At 45.3% G+C, this 19,662-nt stretch overlaps 1 protein-coding gene across 1 annotated transcript in view; it reads right to left on the reverse strand.

Moving 5' to 3' along the window:
* The window catches only part of SOBP (sine oculis binding protein homolog), a 161,869-nt gene that overhangs the window by 61,833 nt on the left and 80,374 nt on the right, over nucleotides 1-19,662 (reverse strand). The window contains exon 5 of the mRNA XM_070417986.1: nucleotides 5,577-5,672. Within this exon, the coding sequence (XP_070274087.1) occupies nucleotides 5,577-5,672 (96 nt within the window). The remainder of the gene's footprint in view (nucleotides 1-5,576; nucleotides 5,673-19,662) is intronic.

Genomic DNA, 19,662 nt, shown 5'->3' on the forward strand with positions numbered 1-19,662 from the left:
ACAAATTCAAGTTGAGCTGGGACATGAATCTGGCTGCCTGTAAAGGTGGGGGGGGTGGGTGTTGGTTAATTGTGCCAACTTTGAAAAGCTTATCAAGTTTCAGGTGAAATGTGGCAGTTTCTATCACCTTTTGGGGGTTCCCATTATGTCCCCATGCTCTAGCAGGAAAGTCCTAACAACAGCTAGGATGGGACAGCAATCCATAATTTCTCCTCACTGCTGCATAAGGCTGGGCTGGGCTGCAAAAAGAGCTACTCTTATCCTATATAATAAAAGGCTAATATGCAAATCGACCAAACAGTGGAACCACCACCAGGGGAAAGATGCTCAATGCAGGAGATGCCCCCTGGTGGTCAGTGCGCTCCCACAGGGAAGCGCCCCAGAAGCCGGCTCAAGGCTGGCGAGTGCAGCGGCAGTGGCGGCAGCCCTAAGGACCCCTTGGGGGATGTCCGCCTGCTGGCTATCCCCCGAGGGGTCCTGGACTGAGAGAGGGAGCAGGCCCGGCTGAGGGACACCCCCTCCCGCCCCTGCCCAGTGCATGAATGTCGTGCACCAGGCCTCTAGTTTTTAAATAAATGTATTTAGAACCCAGGGCCTGAGAGTGAAGAAGATTCAAGTGTTCACTGGCACTGTGGTATGTTTTTCAACATAAGGGCTTTTCTAACTGGATCTGACTGTCCAAGCCTCACAGGTTGTGCTGAGCAGGGAGGGAGAAGAAAACTGGGTAACCAACTTTGTTTTATGTATACATTGTCCCAAAGCTCCAATTCCCCAACGAATTATTTCCAGACGGAGAAGTGGGGTGCTAAAGTGTTCACAGAAGAACAAGCAAACAAATAGATTGGCTTCACCATACTGCGGCAGAATAAAAGGGGGTAGGGTGGTTGGGTTGAGGGTAAAGGGATAGATGAAGCAAGATTAAGAATTGATCATTGTTGGAGCTGAATGACAGGTATATGGGCTTCACCATATGACTGTCTATTCTACTTTTGTGTATGTTGGAAATATTCTGTAATAATTTTTTTTTTAATCCACAGAAGTACTAGGAGTTTCCATGAAGTACAACTACTTATGTCCAGACTTGCTAGGGTGGTCAGTTACTGACATCTCTGCAAATGGACCGCCTGCCAGCTCACCCCTTATCCTTCAGGTATTCTACCCTCCAGCCAACTTAGATGCCAACTGAGGTGTGGGTCACCTGGCCTGTACTTTCCCACTTCCTTGCCTTTGCCCGTGCTACTTCCCTCTGCCCTTATACCCCTGCTCCGACGATCAAAATCCAACCCATGTAAGGCCTGGATCAAAGTTATCCCCTTTGGTAAGTCTCTAATTACCGCCTATGGAAGTAATCACTTCCTCCTGTGGACTCCAGAGCTTTGCTGGTGCTCTCCTGGGGCACAGCTCACTGTGTAATAACCATCATGAGAATAAGAAGAATCATAATAATAGCAGCTAATATGTTACTGTGTACCAGGCACTGTAAGTATGTCATCACTTTCAATCCTTACAATATCCTCTGAGGTTACTACCATTTATTATGGTAGCTCAGAGAAGTCCAAGGGGGAAACAGATCCAACGTGATGTGATGCCAGATGTGGTACCATAAATGTTAAGCCTTTGTGCCCATGATACTTATGCTATACCGTCAGAGTGACATAGTGTAAATTAAAGTCTAGCTGGGGCCAAATTCTAACTTTCAGAAAGACCTGAGATTCCACATTCCTGATGACTATAACACTGTTTAGCCTCATCTTCCTACTGAATTGTACGCTCCTTCCGGGCAGGGACTGTGCCTTTTTCTATTTTGTGTGCCCCACAAGCACGGTCTGGTATAGCGCCTTATACACAGGAGATGCTACATAACATCTTGTTAACTGGACCCTGTATTACTACAGAGCTGTCTGTGTCCGCAGTGCTGACGAAGGACTAGGTCCAGTTCTTGTCATCTACCAGTCTGCCTGCACAAGGAAATGAGATGGAAACCAGCCCCCTGAACTGCCTAAGCATCTCTCCTCCCAACATCTCCCAACATGTCCAGAAGGCCACCAAACTAAAATAGTTTTTATCTTCTCCCCACGCTGGCACTGTAAGTGACCAGAAAGAATTCTTCCCCGTGCTATTTTTATTCACCTCCCAGCTGTGGGTCCCTCTCTCTCCCTCTGCAAACCCCCATCCCTCGCAGCCTTAGGAAATGCCAAGGGAGTCGGACTTTGGATAATGTCTTGGGAATTCGAAACTGAGGAAGACAGGCTGATTCCTCCCCCCACCGCACCCCCCCCCCCCCCACCGAGTTTCCTTTCTCTTACTTCCCCTTTCAGACTTCCTAAACCTGCTTTCTTTCCAACCAAATTACACTACATCGTTGCTGCTGTTCTTTGACTATAGTTTGACCTTCTTCCTGAATGCAGTGATGTTCTCTGGACTGGCCCGAAACACCTGCGGAATAGGCTCAATTGCCTTCAGTTCCTTCCCCCAAACCCTTTCAACATTTTTCTTCTAGTTACAGGTCCTCTCCCTCCAAGGACCCTGCTAATGTTGTAACTCTGCAAGGTCTTACTCCCAGCTGGCTCTCAGGGACTGAGAAAGTACCGGCTGATGAGAAGGTTGTGAGCTCATATATGATTAAGGTCCTCCTCTCTAGCTCTTATTCCACCTCCCACCATTGATATGAGCATTTCCATCGAGGAAATGAGAAGGCCTACTATTCCCAAAAGAATGCGGCAATAATGGTAAAGGGACCAACATTGGTGTTGAAATTTGGGGCAAAGGCTAGTCACCCGTGCGTGGCTCTAAATATTTCCTCTTCTGGGCTCCCATGTTGCTATGATGTTAATGTGAGGTGAATTTCTTACAGTTTCTTTTATTGAAAGTTATTTGTGTTGGTCATAAATTTAGATATGCCAGCAAAATACCCTGGTGTGTGTGTGTGTGTGTGTGTGTGTGTGTGTGTGTACACCTATCTATGAGGAGGAAGATGGGGCCACCCTGAATACAGTACTCGAGTTTTATCTGATGTCATTCACCTTGACAGCCTTGTATTTTCAAAGTTAATAAAAAGCATCAGAGCGCCTTGGCCACTGGGTTAAATAGTCATCCGTGCCAGACATTAAGTGTGAGGGCACATATCACAGTTCAGGATTTAAACGGAAACATCAATGCCCGACAGGAAATCTACAGCTGCAGAGCAGACTTTCCTATCAGCCAGTGCTTTCTTTGTCGGTGCCTGCTGATGGCACATACTTGTATGTCCCAGGATTTGATTTTATTCTGCTTTTGTTTGGGTTCCTTCATATTCCTCTCCCTCCCGAGAAGCAGAGGCTGGGGGTGTGGGTGGAGGTCAGAGACAATCAAGAGTCAGTAACAGAGTTGGAGGCTACCTGGCCAGGGCACTTTCTGTCAACACCTGTGGCCCAGAGAGTTAGCCTTCCAGCCATGAGCTCCTGATGGCCTGGGAGCCGAGGAGTAACCTGTGCCCTCAATGCTTTCTCCCAAGAGCCATGGGCACCCCCAGGGCTCCCCCACTTTGTAAACTGCCCACTGCTCTTACTGCCGGGAACCACGCACGGTGGCAGAACCAGCCTTAAGCTAAGAAAGCACTTTGGAGCGAGCCTGCAATCCCCTCTCGCGAATTCTTTACAAATTTGCTCTGAGCTGCACTAAGAAAACTCCAAGGACTTCCTATTTCTTTCTTAATAATGAACAGGTCTCTTTCATATAGAAGTAAGCTTCTCAGGGCTTCATAACCAGCCAAAAACCATTGCTTCTCTTGCAGCTGAAAAAAAAAATTGATTTCTCCTTGGAGACATGTTTTTTTTCCCCTCTCTTTCTTCTCCTTTTTTTTTTATCATATGCTGACCAAAATAAAACATTTCTAACAGTGGCTTAGGAGAACTAAGATTGTACCAACCTCTCAAAACTACTGCCAACACAATGTCGTGCTTAAGCACAGCAAGGACTAAATGTATATTTTCTCTAAAGATAGCTGAAGAACACTCCACATGAACGTTTTACTTTTCCTCTAGTATACAATGACCACAACCAAGACTCGGGCACATTAATTTTTCTAGTAAATAGAAAAGAAAAAAAAAACAAATAGGGCATAGCACTTGTAACAATTTATCCAAAAAGTAGTAAGTGACTCCCAAAAGCATTCTGATACCAAAACATCGCCTACATGGCCCCTCTGGTTTCCTGCTGGATAACATTAAAACGGAACTGAATGTAAAGGGTTTCCCCCAAAGAGGTAATGCTAGCAGGCCTGGAAGCTTAAGAGCCCTAAGATAAAATACAAGGTAGCTCAATTTTCAGGGGGAAAACTGCATTTACAAGCAGCAAATTTGCCTGCGGATTGGCTGGTCAAGGGACTCCACGCAGAGAATGAGTGGTGCTATTGTAACCGCGCAGACGGTGGGGCTGGGAAAGGAGTTTCTTGCTGTCAACATCTAACTACTGCGGCTGGACTGGGTAAAAACTGTATTTTTCTCTCTTCTCCTGCTCTTTGGACACTTTGTTTTTAATGAATACTTGGTATCAGAGCTAAGTCCAAACACTGTTACATGTGGGATTTCCTAATGCTGAGACCTGGCCGGGCGGCACTGGGTTCTGCCAAAAAACTACACAGAAATGAGACTACTTCGAAGTGTAACAACTGGACATGCTCATTCTCTTTCAGCGTTTGCATTTAGTGGGAGCAAATGTTTTGCTTTAATGCAATTGAAAAGAAAAGAACATTTAGGGACAACATAGCTCGATCCCTCATAAAGCTTCATTTTCCAAAGCAGTATGTGAATCTCTAAATAAATGACAATTCATTCTCTGTTTACTTTAGGTAAACAGAAAACGCATTGCGGAGTACTCATTTTCAAAAGCTAATCAAGAACATTAGGTCCCAACAGATTCATTTAATAGAAATATAATAGGCATTCCTGCTTGCTTTTCATCTTGTCTCGCTGTAAATGCTAAAATGAACAGCAAATTAACCCTGCGTTGGAACGGAGTCCCTGTCACAGCTGATATCCTCTCTCTCGCGACGTGTAAACATCCCCGCATCCTGTCGCTGCTTTGACTTCTACTTAGGAGAGACGAAAGTGCCTGACTGAGTTTGGCAAGAGGTTGTAGGAATACTTGAATGCTAAAGGGAGTACTGCATGTCAACCCTGCTATCTTTCCTAGCAGAACAAAATATTACCACGTCGTCTCCTAAAATAGTGCACAATTAGGAAGTAGGAGGAGGGTGGGGGTGGGACTGTTTTTTTTCCAAGCTCCATGTATCAACTGCATTTCTCTATATTTTTAACTTTACTAGCCATTCTCCAAACGGCTGCTTATAAACTACTATACAAAACAAGCTAATAAAGACAGGGCCATCCAAGCTCTATAATCAGATATAAAAGATTTGCAAACAACTTGAGATCTTATAATTAATATTCAGTGATATCAGAATTAGCATTTAGAACTCTATACAGAAAAAACTATAATACTTCATAAATTATGTAATAATGAACAAACCCTTTCAAAAACTGTTTTCACTGTGCTAAAGTAACATTCTAGACTTGTTGTAAGTATATTATTCTTACAAGTAGTTCGCAGTTATTCTTGAAGGCAAGCCTTGGAGTTTCCTTAGCATAGTGCTGCTGGGGGAAATTTTCAGCATGTCCATCTTCATCTCTAGCCTGAAGGGAAATATAATGGCCTATTTAGGGACTTACAAATAATGGAAGAAAAAAAAAAAGCTAAAAGCATAACAGCTCAGATCATTAAACAAATGGGAATCCAGAAATAACAACATCATTAAGAAGTTTGTTTAAACACGCAGTATGCCTTTTAGATATCAAAATTTGGGATTTATTTTTCTTCACATAGTTTAGTTTGAACATGCAAATTCCTTGTGGTGCAATATTTAACATTTTTAAATATTAAGCAAACCAACAGTAAATCATTTTGTTGGAAATTGCCACCACTGTAGTCTTTCAGTGACTTTGGTTGTACATTTAGGATTATCTGACATACACATGTGTTTAAACTTTTTGGCATGCTTAAGCAATCTCTAGATAATGCACTTTAAAAAAATTCTGATAGCAAGGCCATAAGAAAAGCAATTTGCATAGTTATATTTTGCATTGTAATACTATTAGAGATAAACTGATTCCCCTCGATTTTTAAATAAAAATCCGAAAGGAGCAATGATCTCGTAAGAACAATGATTCTTCAATCAAATGCAGTAAAAAAAAAAATAGATTTAATTAAGAAGCTGCATTAAAAGTTACTGGTTATTTTGATCTACGCTGTTAATTAAGAAAGCTGAAGTGTAAATGGAGACATGAACAGAACCCATCAGCAATACCGCTTGCATACAGTCTTCTCTTTCTAATCTCCACCGGTTGCTGGTTTGGAGTTGGAGAGAAGGGAGAGGTAGGTGAAAGGAGGCGTGTCTGCAGCACACTCATTAAATCACTCATTTGGGTGACACTTGCACTCGGCTCTGCTCTCATCTCATCGTAGCCCTAACTGCTCGCTCCTTCCTGGCCTCCTGAAATTCACAGCTGAGCTGTCTCCCTCACATATGGCTTGCATATAATTATGCATATTCCATTTTGCACTGCATTAAAATGATGAGCTCCTGGCTCCCTGCCAGCTGGTTTTTAAAAGCCCAAGCAAAGTAGGAAAGAGGAGAGAAACACAGGGAGAGCTGCACAGGAAGCAGCAGGTAGTTCTGTCTGCTGTCTCTTTAGATAAAATGTATGTCTGGCACCAGGGGAGCAGCTGAGAACTACCTGTTGTGATGTATGGATTGAGGCGGAGGAAACAATGAGCGCACGTCTGAGGCACGGCGGTGACAGCGCCCACGGGCTGTTTCTCCCATAATGGAGTGAGATCTTCCTGCTGACACGTGTCACTCAGAGCTCCTCGGCTGGACGGGGACTGTCCTTCTAGAAAGGGATCCGTGCTGGGTGCGATGGAGAATGGATAGCTTGTTTTCAATAAAGGCTGCTGCTACTTATGGCAGGGTGGGAACTGGATTCAATTTGGAAGTGGAATGTCATAGGCGGTAATATGTGGGTTTTGAGAAGTTTGTGAGGGGGAGAGATGGCTCTGTTTTAGTTTCATTTTTGAGATTGATCAATATCACTGGGATTTAGTGCCTTTGTATGGTACCCCACCACCACCACCACCACCACCTCCACCACCCAATCAGAGTAAAATAAAAACACAGTTAAAAGATTGGACTACATGTGACAGAGAAACCAGCGATGTTTCTTCTCACTGCATCAGTGCTAGTCTGCAGCTCCATGAGGGTTTCACACAGCCTTAATGGGGGCCTGTGTTAATGTGGAGTGTATACAGAAAGGCAGGTGTAAGAAGGTAGTAAAGTGCTGGCGGGCAGGACAATGTCAGATTCTTCGTAGCTGAAATTGAAGCCACTCTGTGAGGTGCAGGCCTTTCGGAGGTAGGGACATCTTTCTTATCTTTCTTACTCTGCCATGCCCGGTGCCTTATTTTCAGTCAGTACTTAACAAACATCCAGGTGATGGGAAAAACCCATACAAGGATGGTAACTAGACCCTACCATAAACAACTCTGTAGAAAATGCCACCTCAAAATATGCTAAGCTTGGTGGGAGGTTTATTATATTCCTGATACACTGGAATACATATGCTTGGAAACACACTTTGCAGATAGTTTACAAGGGCTACTATTTACATATGTATGTCTACACTCAATATATATGTATCTTGTGTATAAATATTCATAAGGTGGGATATGTTTATTATGCATGTACTCTCTATACACATTCATACACACCAGATGCCTGGGGATATTTTCAACATTAGTGGGAAAAATACGTTCATTCCACTTATATGTAAGGTGCTCACAGGGCTTTTTATGTTTTTTAAAGGAAGAAAACAAATCTAAGGCTTGAATGTGCTTCCTCAAAAAGGCTACGGATTTCACATTAAGCCTCTTAATTTAGGAGGTTAAGCAAAGCAGCAAGTGCAAGAAACGGGAGAGGGGGTGTGGGGTGGTTGGAAGTGAAGGCAGAAAGCCAGAAACTTGCTTCGTTATTGAGGCATGTACCTGCCTCTGCAGCAAACTCCCAGGGCCCTGGGCATGGTCTGCCTCTGACAATCAACCTGATTCCGGGTCCAGGGAGCGCCACTGGCCGTGTTTCCACCGCGTGCCAGAGACGGAAAGCGCACAGCGTGTAGGGAGACCGGCATGACCACCCCACGTGGGTGTGTGCACACACACTCACACACCTGTCTCCAAAGTGGCTCCCTTTGCATGCTAAAGATTTTTAAGGTAAATTTTTTATTATTCTTACCTGACTAAATTAAACTAACCTCATGTGTGTATGGCAGTAGTTCTCTATACTGGCTGCATGTTAGAATCATCTGGGCTGATTGTTTTGCTAACATGTTGGTCCCTGACCTCCCCTCACTTTCCAAGATTCTGATTTAGTAATTGGCCCAGAGTGTTTTTGTGGGGTTTTTTGTTTTGTTTTGTTTTGTTTTTTGTTTTGTTTTGTTTTGTTTTTTTGTTTTGTTTTGTTTTGTTTTGTTTTAATAAAAAGCTCTCAGGTGATGGTAATGTTCAAGCGGGGCTGAGAACCACTGATCTAAGGAGAGTGCCGACTGGTATCAGGAGGAGGCTCTTGGCAGAGTTTTCAGAACATTCTCTAACCACATCGGAGGGACCTGCTCACAACACTAGGAGGAGAAAGGATGTGGCCCCTGAGGTGGGTCTCACCCTAAAGATTCAAGAAATGAACTGACTAGCTACTTGTGGGCAAAAAATAATTTTTAGTTTCTGGTGTAACAAATAGTCTTAGAAGAACTACTAGACACTTCCTAAGAGGCCTTCCTGGGCCTCTCGAACCAAGTCCATATCTCCACGCTGCCCTCTCTTGGAATAGGCACAGGACCACCCTGCCGCTGGGTGGTGGGATTTTTGCCTCTCTCACTAGACTGGGAGCTCCCCGAGGGGAGGATGGTGGAGTCACAGCCGGGTATGCAGTAAGTGCTCTGCAGGTGTGGGTTCCATCATCATTCCACAGCAGCAACTTGGTGACAATGGTAGACAAAATCTGAGGGAACTTCCTTACCCTCCATGTCAAATCATTTTAGAACCTCTTCTACAGGGAAGCCAGGGCCTTCTTCTACATCTGCCCCATTTGGGCTGGCAGACAACAGCATATCTGCCAGGTGGGGGGGAGGGCAGAGAGAGCTGATGACCCCTTCAGGGAGGGGTGTTTGAGCCCTGAAGATGCTCAGAATCACCGGTCATGGTAATAATATAAAGCAGGCCGACGTTCATCTGGTCTTATTAGTGTTCTTAAATTCTCTATGGATGATGCCTTCTCTAATTGCCTATCTCAGGCAGACTACCCTACTCCCAGCTCTTGGGTTCTACTGGGGCCAGGAGACCTGTGTTGATGTCTGACTTTGTTCTGGAATGACCCATTCTGACATAAGAAATGTCCAGCTACATCATAATGAACTAACTCTCTCCATGTGTCGTATTCTCAACAGCCTTATCCTAACATGTTAGGACATGTATGCCCACCATGGGGAAAAGCAAATGGGAAACTATTGTTTTACGTTTGACTACAAATGTGATTGTCAGACCAAAGGTGCATTTTTGATCTATTATCCTAAGACACCTTTACTTCTGCCATCAAATAGAAATAAAAATTAAAAGTCTTCAATTAAACTGCAAGGAGATCTCCCCATCTTGCTGACAGCCATTCGTCCATTCTCATGCAGTGCCTAGCATTTGAATAAATACTAGGTTATGTGAGCAACTTAGACTAATTGCCTCTCTACTTCAAAAACCCCTGGCTTAAACAAGCTTTGTCTTCACCCCTCTTTCCCTGCAAATCATCACTAATTCACTTTTTTATTTTGACTCTTCCCCGCAACAATCTTTAGTGCTCTTTCAAAGAAACTACTTCTTCCTTGGGCCAAAGTCCGGGTGCCATGTGCATATTCCAGCAAGAGCAACATTCTTTCTCTTCTGGAAGACTCCTCTGGACCATGCGGGCCTTCTACACAGCTCCACCCACCCGCCCCAAAAAAGTGAGATGTTTCTGACTCAGGGAAAAGGTGGATGCCACTGCCATTTAAGTCTAAAGGTCATCAGGCTTCAGAGTTCCCACCTCCCTGCAGTGAACAGGCGTTTGCACCTCTGTGTCGTCGTGATTCCAGAATTTCTTTTGGAAACAAGGAAAGGTTCTGGCTGGAAGGAGAGCTGGGCGAGCTCTGCAGAGCCTCCAGGCTCGGCCTTCCAAGGCTGCAGCAGATGCGGCTCATGGCGGCTCACACATGTGGTGTCACTCCCAGACTTGGGAGCATCAAAAATAGCGCATCTCAACGTTGCGGGAATAAGTTTAGAGATGACTAGTTGTGGGGAAGGGGGGATGTTACACTTTATAAATAACTGTTTGAACCAGAAGCAATAGAATTTCTTTTTCAAAATTCAAGATAAAAGCAGGGGGAATGCCACGTCTGAAAACTCTTAGAATTTCATGTTAGGATATCCCATGTCTGGCCTATCCTTCCCTTGTCACATGCCTACGCACATTCTCTTGAGGAGGCTCAGAGAGGGCTACACGGCAGCTGTCAGGTGCGGCCTTTCAGTGTGTTGTGAATGTGACATAGGTCAGCCCATTTTCTCTGCCCCTCAATGAAGTTCCCTGGGCTGGAATAACATACAGAGGCCTGCAGAGTAGCTCTGTGCCCACGTGAGTCACTGCCCAGTTATTCTCATCTTGGTGGCCCAACTCCTCATGACTAATATCCCTGAGTTCCTGTCACTTCAACTGAGTTCCTGTACTTTACCTCATTTTCTGAGGGTAAAACCAGATTCCACCTCTCTTCCTCACTTCTGGAAAATTCGTATGCATCCTTTAAGCCTTAGTTCCGACTGCAGCGCCTTTAGGAAGTCATTCAAGACCCCTTCCTCCTGTGCCCCTGTCCCTGTCTATAACCATTCCACCCATCACACTGTCTTAGGACCATCTATGTTTGCCTTCCCCAGGAACCTGTGAGGTCCGTGATTGCAGAAACTGTGTTCTACTCAGCTGCAAGTCTCTAGAGCCTCATCTAGTTCCTGGCATATCATAAGGGCCCCATAAATGATGAGTGAATGAATGAAAGGGTTCCTATCTTTTAACCCTGGCAAGTAGACATTCTGCCTTGCACTCCAGTCCCCAAAAGTAAGTATTCTGCCCCCTGAACCTCAGGAGTTGTTTTCATACCTGAGTCTCAGCAGGTCTCTGCCAGGGCTCTCTGATCACACCTGCCTCACAGCTGGATCTGCACTGACTATCCCATGCGCTTCTGCCCAACACCTGTCCTTCCCACTTGGTTAGACCCAAGGGTCTTAGCCTCACTGCAGATATTGTACTCAAGTCAGTAATTGGCCGATAATCCTTTTGTTCCACGTGTTTCTCTCCTCTGCTTCCCCCTAACCCGACCTTTGCCTACCAAAGGTTAATCTAACCTCTGTTTTCTGTCTCATCCCCGAAAGTGCATTCCTAGATGAACCCATCTGGTGCCTTGCTCCCTGCCTCTCACTTGGTAATGGTGTCCCAGTCAGTCTGGGTCTCCTGGGGTAACTCATCCTGGATGTGACTCATGTCTGATCTGCCTACCAGACTGGACACTGCTTGAGGGCAGAGACCATGCATTATGGGTGAAGCCCCATGCTCAGCGGAGCACACCGTATAACAAAAGATCCTGTAAATACATGTTAAATGGAGTCCTTAACCTTTGCTCCTCTAGAAGCCAGAGGGGCTCAGACGTGTTTTGTTTCTCTCCCCTGTGAACTGCCTACTTCTACAATGAATACTTCTTAATTATGAATTGTTTCTATGCAAATATCCAGGTCGCTGCACAGATCGCAGAGTTGCAGGGCTCATGGCAGGATTGTGTGTGCACGCAGCGTGGGTAGAGGCCTTTCTCCTGGACAGAGGACTCCCACCCAGCATCGGGTTCCCTAATCTGGAGGTACCCCAGGCACCCAGACACATGAATGTGTGGACCCAGACATCTGCTCAATTCACGTTCCTACTAATCTTTGCATTGGGAGGCCTTGCTCACCCTTTCATCAGCTCGTCATTGAAGACTGACTATGGGATTCCTGCAGTGGTGCTGTTTTACTCCGTAACAAAATGTATTTGAATGTCTATTCTGCATGGGGACCCAGGGAGAAGCTGTTGACCAGTGACGTTCTTTCTCCATCCTCCTCACTCAGCAGGCGGAGGGGCTCTCCACACCACTTCAGGCTCCTCTGACAGCTCACACATCTCTGATGGATGGCAAGGACTGATTGGCTGCAGCTATTTTTTTCACTCCCTGCAAACCTTTATATATATCATAAATTTTTAATATCCAAGTTGGTGTCTTCAAAGAATAATGGCAACAACTATGCAACATGAAGATAATGGGAATCGAATCATGTTTACGGCCTCCATGAGCATCTCCTTAAACGATGTCAGGTCGGAGCCACTGGCGCTGCGAGCCTGTGGGACTGCAGGCTGATCTGGGGCCTGATGAATGGCTGCCCTCACTCAGGGGCCCTAATGGACTGCATGACAGTTACGGCAGCAGATTCCACATCAGCCTGAATTACAGCTACCTTGTGAACTAACATCCATCATGCTCGTCCCGGCACGTTCCAGCTGTGTCTAGAATAATCAGAGCCGTTGCTAAGCGGGTCTGAAAATCCTTGTGTTTGCTTCTCATTTTTCCTAATCTATTTTCTCCTTTATTAGACAGGTGACCCTTCTGGATTTATCTGGCACTGCTCTTTGTCAGGTCAGCCGAGTATCTTTGTTTGGGAAGAACTGTTTTTTGTGTTTTTGTGTGTTTTTTCAAAGGGTCCACAGGTAAGGCCCAGCAGCCAGAGCACACAGCCCAGTTCCTTTCTCTTCTCTGCGAAAGCCACGCACACAGCCATCGCTTCCCAGGCAGCTCCTGATTATCCCAGGACCCTTGATCCACAGTGGATTAACCAGGCTACTTGACTACGCCCCTCCCCCCACCTCCTGCCTCCGTCCACCACTAGCCTTTTGCTTTTTTACTCTTCATTTGCATCTATTACCCAGGGACCCATGAGGGAAACAAAAGGCAGGGAAATGCAGATGATTCCACTTTGCTCCTGGCTGGCGCCTATAAAATGCTCAAATAATTGGCCTAATCTAGGCATTTCAGGTGGTCCTTTTGTTCCTGTTCCCTGAAATCACGAGGCAGAAGGGACTGGACTCATGTCAGTGTGCACAGGCCTCGTGATGGGCCTGAGAAATTAGAGATGATGTGAAACAGGCAGGGGCTGCAAGGCTAGGAAAGGACCCATCTGCAAGGCTAGGGAAGGATGCAGATGTCATGGAGGCAATTTACTACCCACAGGAAGTCTCCCCCAGTAACCTGGCCTCACGTGGGAAAAGGAGACACACTAGAACCAGATGAAGATGCTGCTCTGGATATTTTCAGGAATTCAGAGCAACAGCTAACATTCCCACAGCTCCTATGTATACATCAGACACCGTTCTAAATGCTGTATGTGTATCAACCCGTTTAACACGCACTCATACATATACCAAAACCAAAACTGATGAGGTAGGTACTAGCTTCCACTTGCATATGAGGGAATTGGACCTCAGGAGAGAGACTATGTAATTTATGCAAAGTCACACAGCTAATAAGTAGTGGAACCAGGATTCAAACTAGGGCTGTCTGCCTCCAGAGTCCTCGCTCTAAACCCTGCTAGTGGTAAGAATGATATATAAATTAAATGTGGAATAACTTGAAAATACTAATGTCATTAATTTTAAAATGTGTTATTAATTAAGGGAGGTTTTCATAATTCCTTGGTTTTAGCATTCCAAGAGTGAATACAGCAAGGAAATGGAGAAAGGAGGGTATTTAATGACAAATATAACTGAAGGGGGCAGGGTGGTCTGAGAGGACCTAGGAAAAGAGTGGCCAGAGCGAGCATGAGTCAGTAGGTCTCTAGCACGGCCTAAGGGAGATGGTACTTCAAAATTTATAAAATTAATTCATAAAACAAACCAGCCTCTTTAACCTGATTCTTATGAAGTAACCCTCGGATACCTGAGCCCATCAATTCCAGAAGGACATGCCTACACAGCTCACTCAGCAATTCAGATCCTTTATCACAATGTCCTTGGTGCATTTCTAATAGCATTATCAATATTATATAATTTTTATTGATACCATAGATGATGCTGTACAGACTATAAAGGATGCCTATGTGTCTTAGCTCATCAAGTCTTGGCTCTCTGGTATATAAATGGGGACTGTGGCTTTGGTTAACATGACTCCATTCATTGAAGCTGTGGAGACCCTTGGGCAAATTGGTGGGACTGAGTCTGTGGACTTGCCTAGCTGGACAGTGTGGGCATGCAGATCTGGAGGTCAGTTCACCAGCCTCTGGTCAATACCACTACACCCTCCACTCCTAGAAACAGAGACAGAGCAGCAGTAATGCAACCTGATCAGGTGACTGAGACTTGGGTCACAGTCTTCCTGGGAAAGTTAGCCTGCTCTGTGTCCCAGTCACCCTTCATCTGACCTGCCACATCATACACCTACAGGTCTTGGCAAAGGGGAGACAGACATTGGAACATGGGAGAGGATGTGCACGAATCGGTGCACAACTCACACCACTACTTATAGAAGAAATGACTCAAAGGGCATACACCACTGGTGATGGTCATGGACAGCTGTGAGTCACAGACTGAAACAAGGGGTGTCCCTGAATTAGCTTCTAATTCTGAGGTCAAGGACTATAAATTCTGAATTAGCTGCAATCCTTTTCAAAGGATTCATGATGTCACAATTGTTATCTGTAAGAAAGGTTCCCTACTCTGCCCAACTTAGCTTTCTTTACTCCCACCAGCAACTACAGAAATGCCATAAACAGGGCCTGGATACAACAGTGTTGCCTACATTCTCTCTGGATGATTCATATACTAAACTTCAGTCCACCCCATCTCTGGGTGCCCATCAACCTACAGAGTGGGCTTACAGATGCTTCAATGTGCTCTCAGTAATCCCCCTGCACTCCTGTCACTCGTTCCCCACCAGCTCCAGTTCGAGCCCACTTCCACACCATCCCCAGCTCTGGACTTTCACCCTGACTCTTGCCCTGCCTCGGGCCCTCTGACCTGTACACTTGGCCTAGCTTGAGTTTGCTGTCCGTCACTAACATCACCTTCTAGCGGCCACCCTAGTCCTCCACTCTGGATGCCACAGGAGGGTCACTGCTCTGGCCTGGGACAGTTTTATAGTCAACATCCTATAATGGTGCCCCATATACAATTTATCTTAAAGATATAATTTCTTCTGTAAGAAATGGAAGTGAGAATTATGCAATGTCTCTAAAGATCTAAAATTGCCCTGAACATGAAGAAGAAAGACTAGGACTAGGAGTAAAATCCTGACTGTTACTGTGCACTATCCACGCAAGTGTCCTGACCCACGTGGAGTGAGGCTGTGACTGATGCCAGAGAAAGCAGGCAAAGGAGAAAGACAGGGAGACACATCTGTTCCCCCTGCCCCTGGGTGAGGGGGGATGAGCCTCTGAACAGGATGGTCTTCCTGACAGCTCCAATGACAATCCATGTGCACCTGACCTGTTAACAGGGGCTTCGAGGGACAAAGTCTAAATTGTCTAAACTCAGGACCAATCAGCCTGTCTGAGGAGCCAAGTGCAAAGATAGCAGCAAAGGGGCATCAGAAATAACAACCTCTGCTCAAATGACTCTCTCCGGAGTCTTAATTTTAAATCCCAGCCATTCTGCAGATGATGAATGGAGGTAATAAAAGGTGGGAGTGTGGCATGTTTAAATAGAGGATAATCGCTCAAGCAGAATTTGGTGTTGAGAGAAGAGTCTGTCAAAGCCAACAGCTGAGTATGGGTTTAAGGTCCATTTTTAGATGATAACCTCATCTAAAAGTTGCTCCTCTGTCTCATTATTATCATGGTTATCACTATTATTATTATTACATTTCCAGGAGGTATAGATATTAAAGAATTGAAACCCAGGTGACGAAAGACAAAAAGTGACCTGAGTTTCCACATCATCTCCCTTTTTAGTGTAACTGGGAACAAGGTGTGGTTTTTCCCTGCACAGTGAGCAACCCCACCCTTCCTATTTGCTCCAAATTGGAATCATCACCTCCTTTGGCTTTACTGAAGATTTAATATTTGTTTGAAAGCATGCAGTATTTCTGACCAAAAGATATCAGTGGACATATAGCCTCCCTCACCCAGCCTTTCTGGTTACCAAAATTCCCAATGGAGTCCATTTCCTCTGCACCCTGCTATCTCACTGCCCAGTGCAGTTCTAGCTACGAGCTACCTGGGAACCACACTGCAAGGAGGTTTTCAGACCACAGACGACTGGACCTGATTGGAGAGACTATCGCCACTTCCAGAAACTTCTATAGCCACTTCCAGAAACTTCCAACTCAATGACTGTCTCACAGAGCTGTCACCCAGAGGGAAGAGAACTCAGTATAGAAGTCCCTTGACATTAACATGAAGATGGAAGTCTGTGCTGTGCCGGGCACCATGCTAAGCATTTTGGGGACATCAACTCATTAAAGCTCTCCAAGTGCTTCCAGGTCTGTACTACCATTCCCACCTCCATTTTGCCAGCAAGGAATCTGAAGTGTAGGGAAGTTAAGTAACTTGTCCAAAGCTAAAGAGCTTATGAACGAATAGCAAAGCTGGGCTCTGAACACGCGTGTGGTGACACCAGGCACAGGCTCAACCCCCACCCCACCCTGGCTCTTCTGCTGCGGCACCATCAGCAGAAGCAGCTTGGCTGACGGTGAGCCACAGGAACCATAGAGATTGCTTGAAGGCAGAGAAAGAAGTCATGGCTCATTGTCCCTGTGGGTTCCAGGACCCCCTGCAGATACCAAAACCTGCAGATGCTCAAGTCCCTTATATAAAATAGGGAGGTGTTTGCATATAACCTACACACATCCTCCCATGCGCTTTAGATCAGCTCTAAGTTACTTACAATATCTGATACTGTACATGTTATGTAAATGGCTGTTATTCTGTATTTTTTAGGCAATAATGACAAGAGGAAAGTCTGCACATGTTCACTACCTAGTACACATTAACAACTTCGTAGCTCTTACCCTCCAAATTTTCAATTCTCAGTTGAATCGTTGGATGTGAAAGTGTGGACACGGAGGTCCCTGCAACTTAGCCAAGGTTTTACTGTTGGTTATTTTCATTACCATTCATGCCATCTCCCTTTATTCTTTATTTTCCAGCTACGAACTTAACCACGTGTCAACTTCGTTTCTTAGGAGTAACAGAGGACACCCATATCGCTTGCTGACTGAAGTGCTCAGCAAGGCTTGGGCACACACACACGGTGACCCAGGCTCTTCCCAAGCTGAACGGCAGAACCAGACAGGTGCAGAGCAGATAAAAGGGGGGGCAGGAAGCATCTCTGAACAATTTAGTTCTGTACTTGGCTCACCATTTTCAGCAAATGTGCAAATGAGTGCATATTATATTTTTATTCGAAAGGCTAGGGCTTTTAAAAAAACAACAACAACGAAGTGTTGCAGCATCTATTACGTCCTTGTTGGTTTTAGAATGCAGCTCAAAACTATTGCCTTTGAGTTTTGTTGTTTTTATTGTGTTCATCCCCATTTCTGACACATCATCTCTCCTTCACAGCCCTCAAGACTCAGACTCACTGGGCAATCTCTTCTCCATAAATGAGAATCCCTCCCTCAGTCACCTATGCATTCACAGACAGTTTTCTTTTATTTTAAAGATTCATTTCATCTTAAATCATCCTCCCTGTATGAAATTTTTTCATCTCTATTCCTCCCCACCCCTTGCTCTGTCACAAGAAGCTGCTCTACTGCCCTGGCCCGTTTGGCTCAGTGGATGGAGCGTCGGCCTGCGGACTGAAGGGTCCCAGGTTCCATTCCGGTCAAGGGCATGTACCTTGGTTTCGGGCACAGCCCCAGTAGGGAGTGTGCAGGAGGCAGCTGATCGATATTTCTCTCTCATCGATGTTTCTAACTCTCCACCTCTCTCCCTTCCTCTCTGTAAAAAATCAATAAAATATATATTTTTTTAAAAAGAAGCTGCTCTACAGGTGCCACAAGTGCTTCTTCATACTACATCCCGCCCGCCTGTGCTCTAGGACCTGAGGTCTACAGTGGCATAATCAAAATAACATCGTATTAGTTTAGATTAGCGTCTGTGGCGGCAATTCCTATAAACGATACAGACAAGGCCGTAGCTGTAATGTCTGTCTTGTTTCGAGGTAAAAATGAAAAATGACATCTTTGATGGAGAAGACTCCACGGAGACCGGGTGAAAGCGCGCCGTTCCTCAGCTCACAGACAGCTCTCTTTCCCATCATATGCTGACAGGTGTGTAATCAGGTTCCTTAGTCACAGTTGTGTGAAAATAACCAATTACCGAGTGAATGAGAACCGAGCTCTGGGGTGACTGTCACCACCACTGCAGAGTGATGATGTGCATCCAAAGCCAGGGCTTCAAGGGGAGGCTCTGAAGGCCCCTGCCCGGCCCAGGGTGCTCTCCAAGGCTCAGGAGCCAGTCCTGCTCTATAGTGAATTTGCTCAAATGCAGGAGTGTTCTCCTCTGGAATGAAGATTCCATCAAGGCCAGCGTGATGGTCTGTCAGATTTCCCGGGCAACTCAACCTTCTTACCATCTCCTGTCCTGGATCTTTCCAGAACACGTCGCTCCCACCTCTTGTTGAGCACCCGCTAGCCCAGCTGTCTCCCTTCCCACTCAGATGTCCACATGAACAGTGTCTACTTCAGCCTGTTCTTTCCCCTGTGGTGGACATCTCCTTCTACCACACCCACAGTGACAAAGGACAATGCTGAAACCCCAGAGCACTGCCATGCCCAAGGTACCCTCACAGGCAAAGAATTCCCCAAGTCTACAGGGCAGGAGAGGTGGGGTAGCTCACAGAGCCACACAGTGCTCTGTGTTGCAGATATAGTCAAGAGTAGTGAATCCTTTAGCATTCATGAAAAGTGTAAGCACACACACACAAATCACACTTTCTATTGGCCCAGAGGTTATCTGTTCACATGTTGGGGGAGAATGCCTGCAAATGATAGAAATGAGGTCCACATAGAGAGTTGAGATAATTACTTATTTGCAACAGATGGATTCTAATAGCACTGTTATTACACGTAGGTGTCCTTCATCAAAAACAGACCAACCGCTCTTGTCCATGGGACATACCCTGTTGCAGGGCTCGTGGGTAGAGGAGCCCTACTTCCCAGACTGCTGGCTGAAAAGTTGAAGGACAGATGAAAGGAAGTTACTGCCTGTGACTCTGTTTCCCATCTGTGGAGTGGGGCTACTGCTTGTTACCCATACTTGGTTGAATGAGAGTGGTTGTAAATGCCCTAACACCGATAACCTAGCTCAAGAAAAGAGTCTGAGCTATGTGTCCACTGATATCTTTTGGTCAGAAATACTGTATACTTTCAAACATATTAAATCTTCAGTAAAGCCAAAGGAGGTGATGATTCAAATTCTAGGCAGCAAACATCAAAGTAAAAAAAAAAAAACAAAAAAAACAAAAAAAACAAAAAAAAAAACACTCAA

This window comes from Myotis yumanensis, unplaced genomic scaffold (assembly GCF_028538775.1).
Source record: "Myotis yumanensis isolate MYYU_CA2020_CCGP unplaced genomic scaffold, mMyoYum1.0.hap1 SCAF_6, whole genome shotgun sequence".
NCBI lineage: Eukaryota > Metazoa > Chordata > Mammalia > Chiroptera > Vespertilionidae > Myotis > Myotis yumanensis.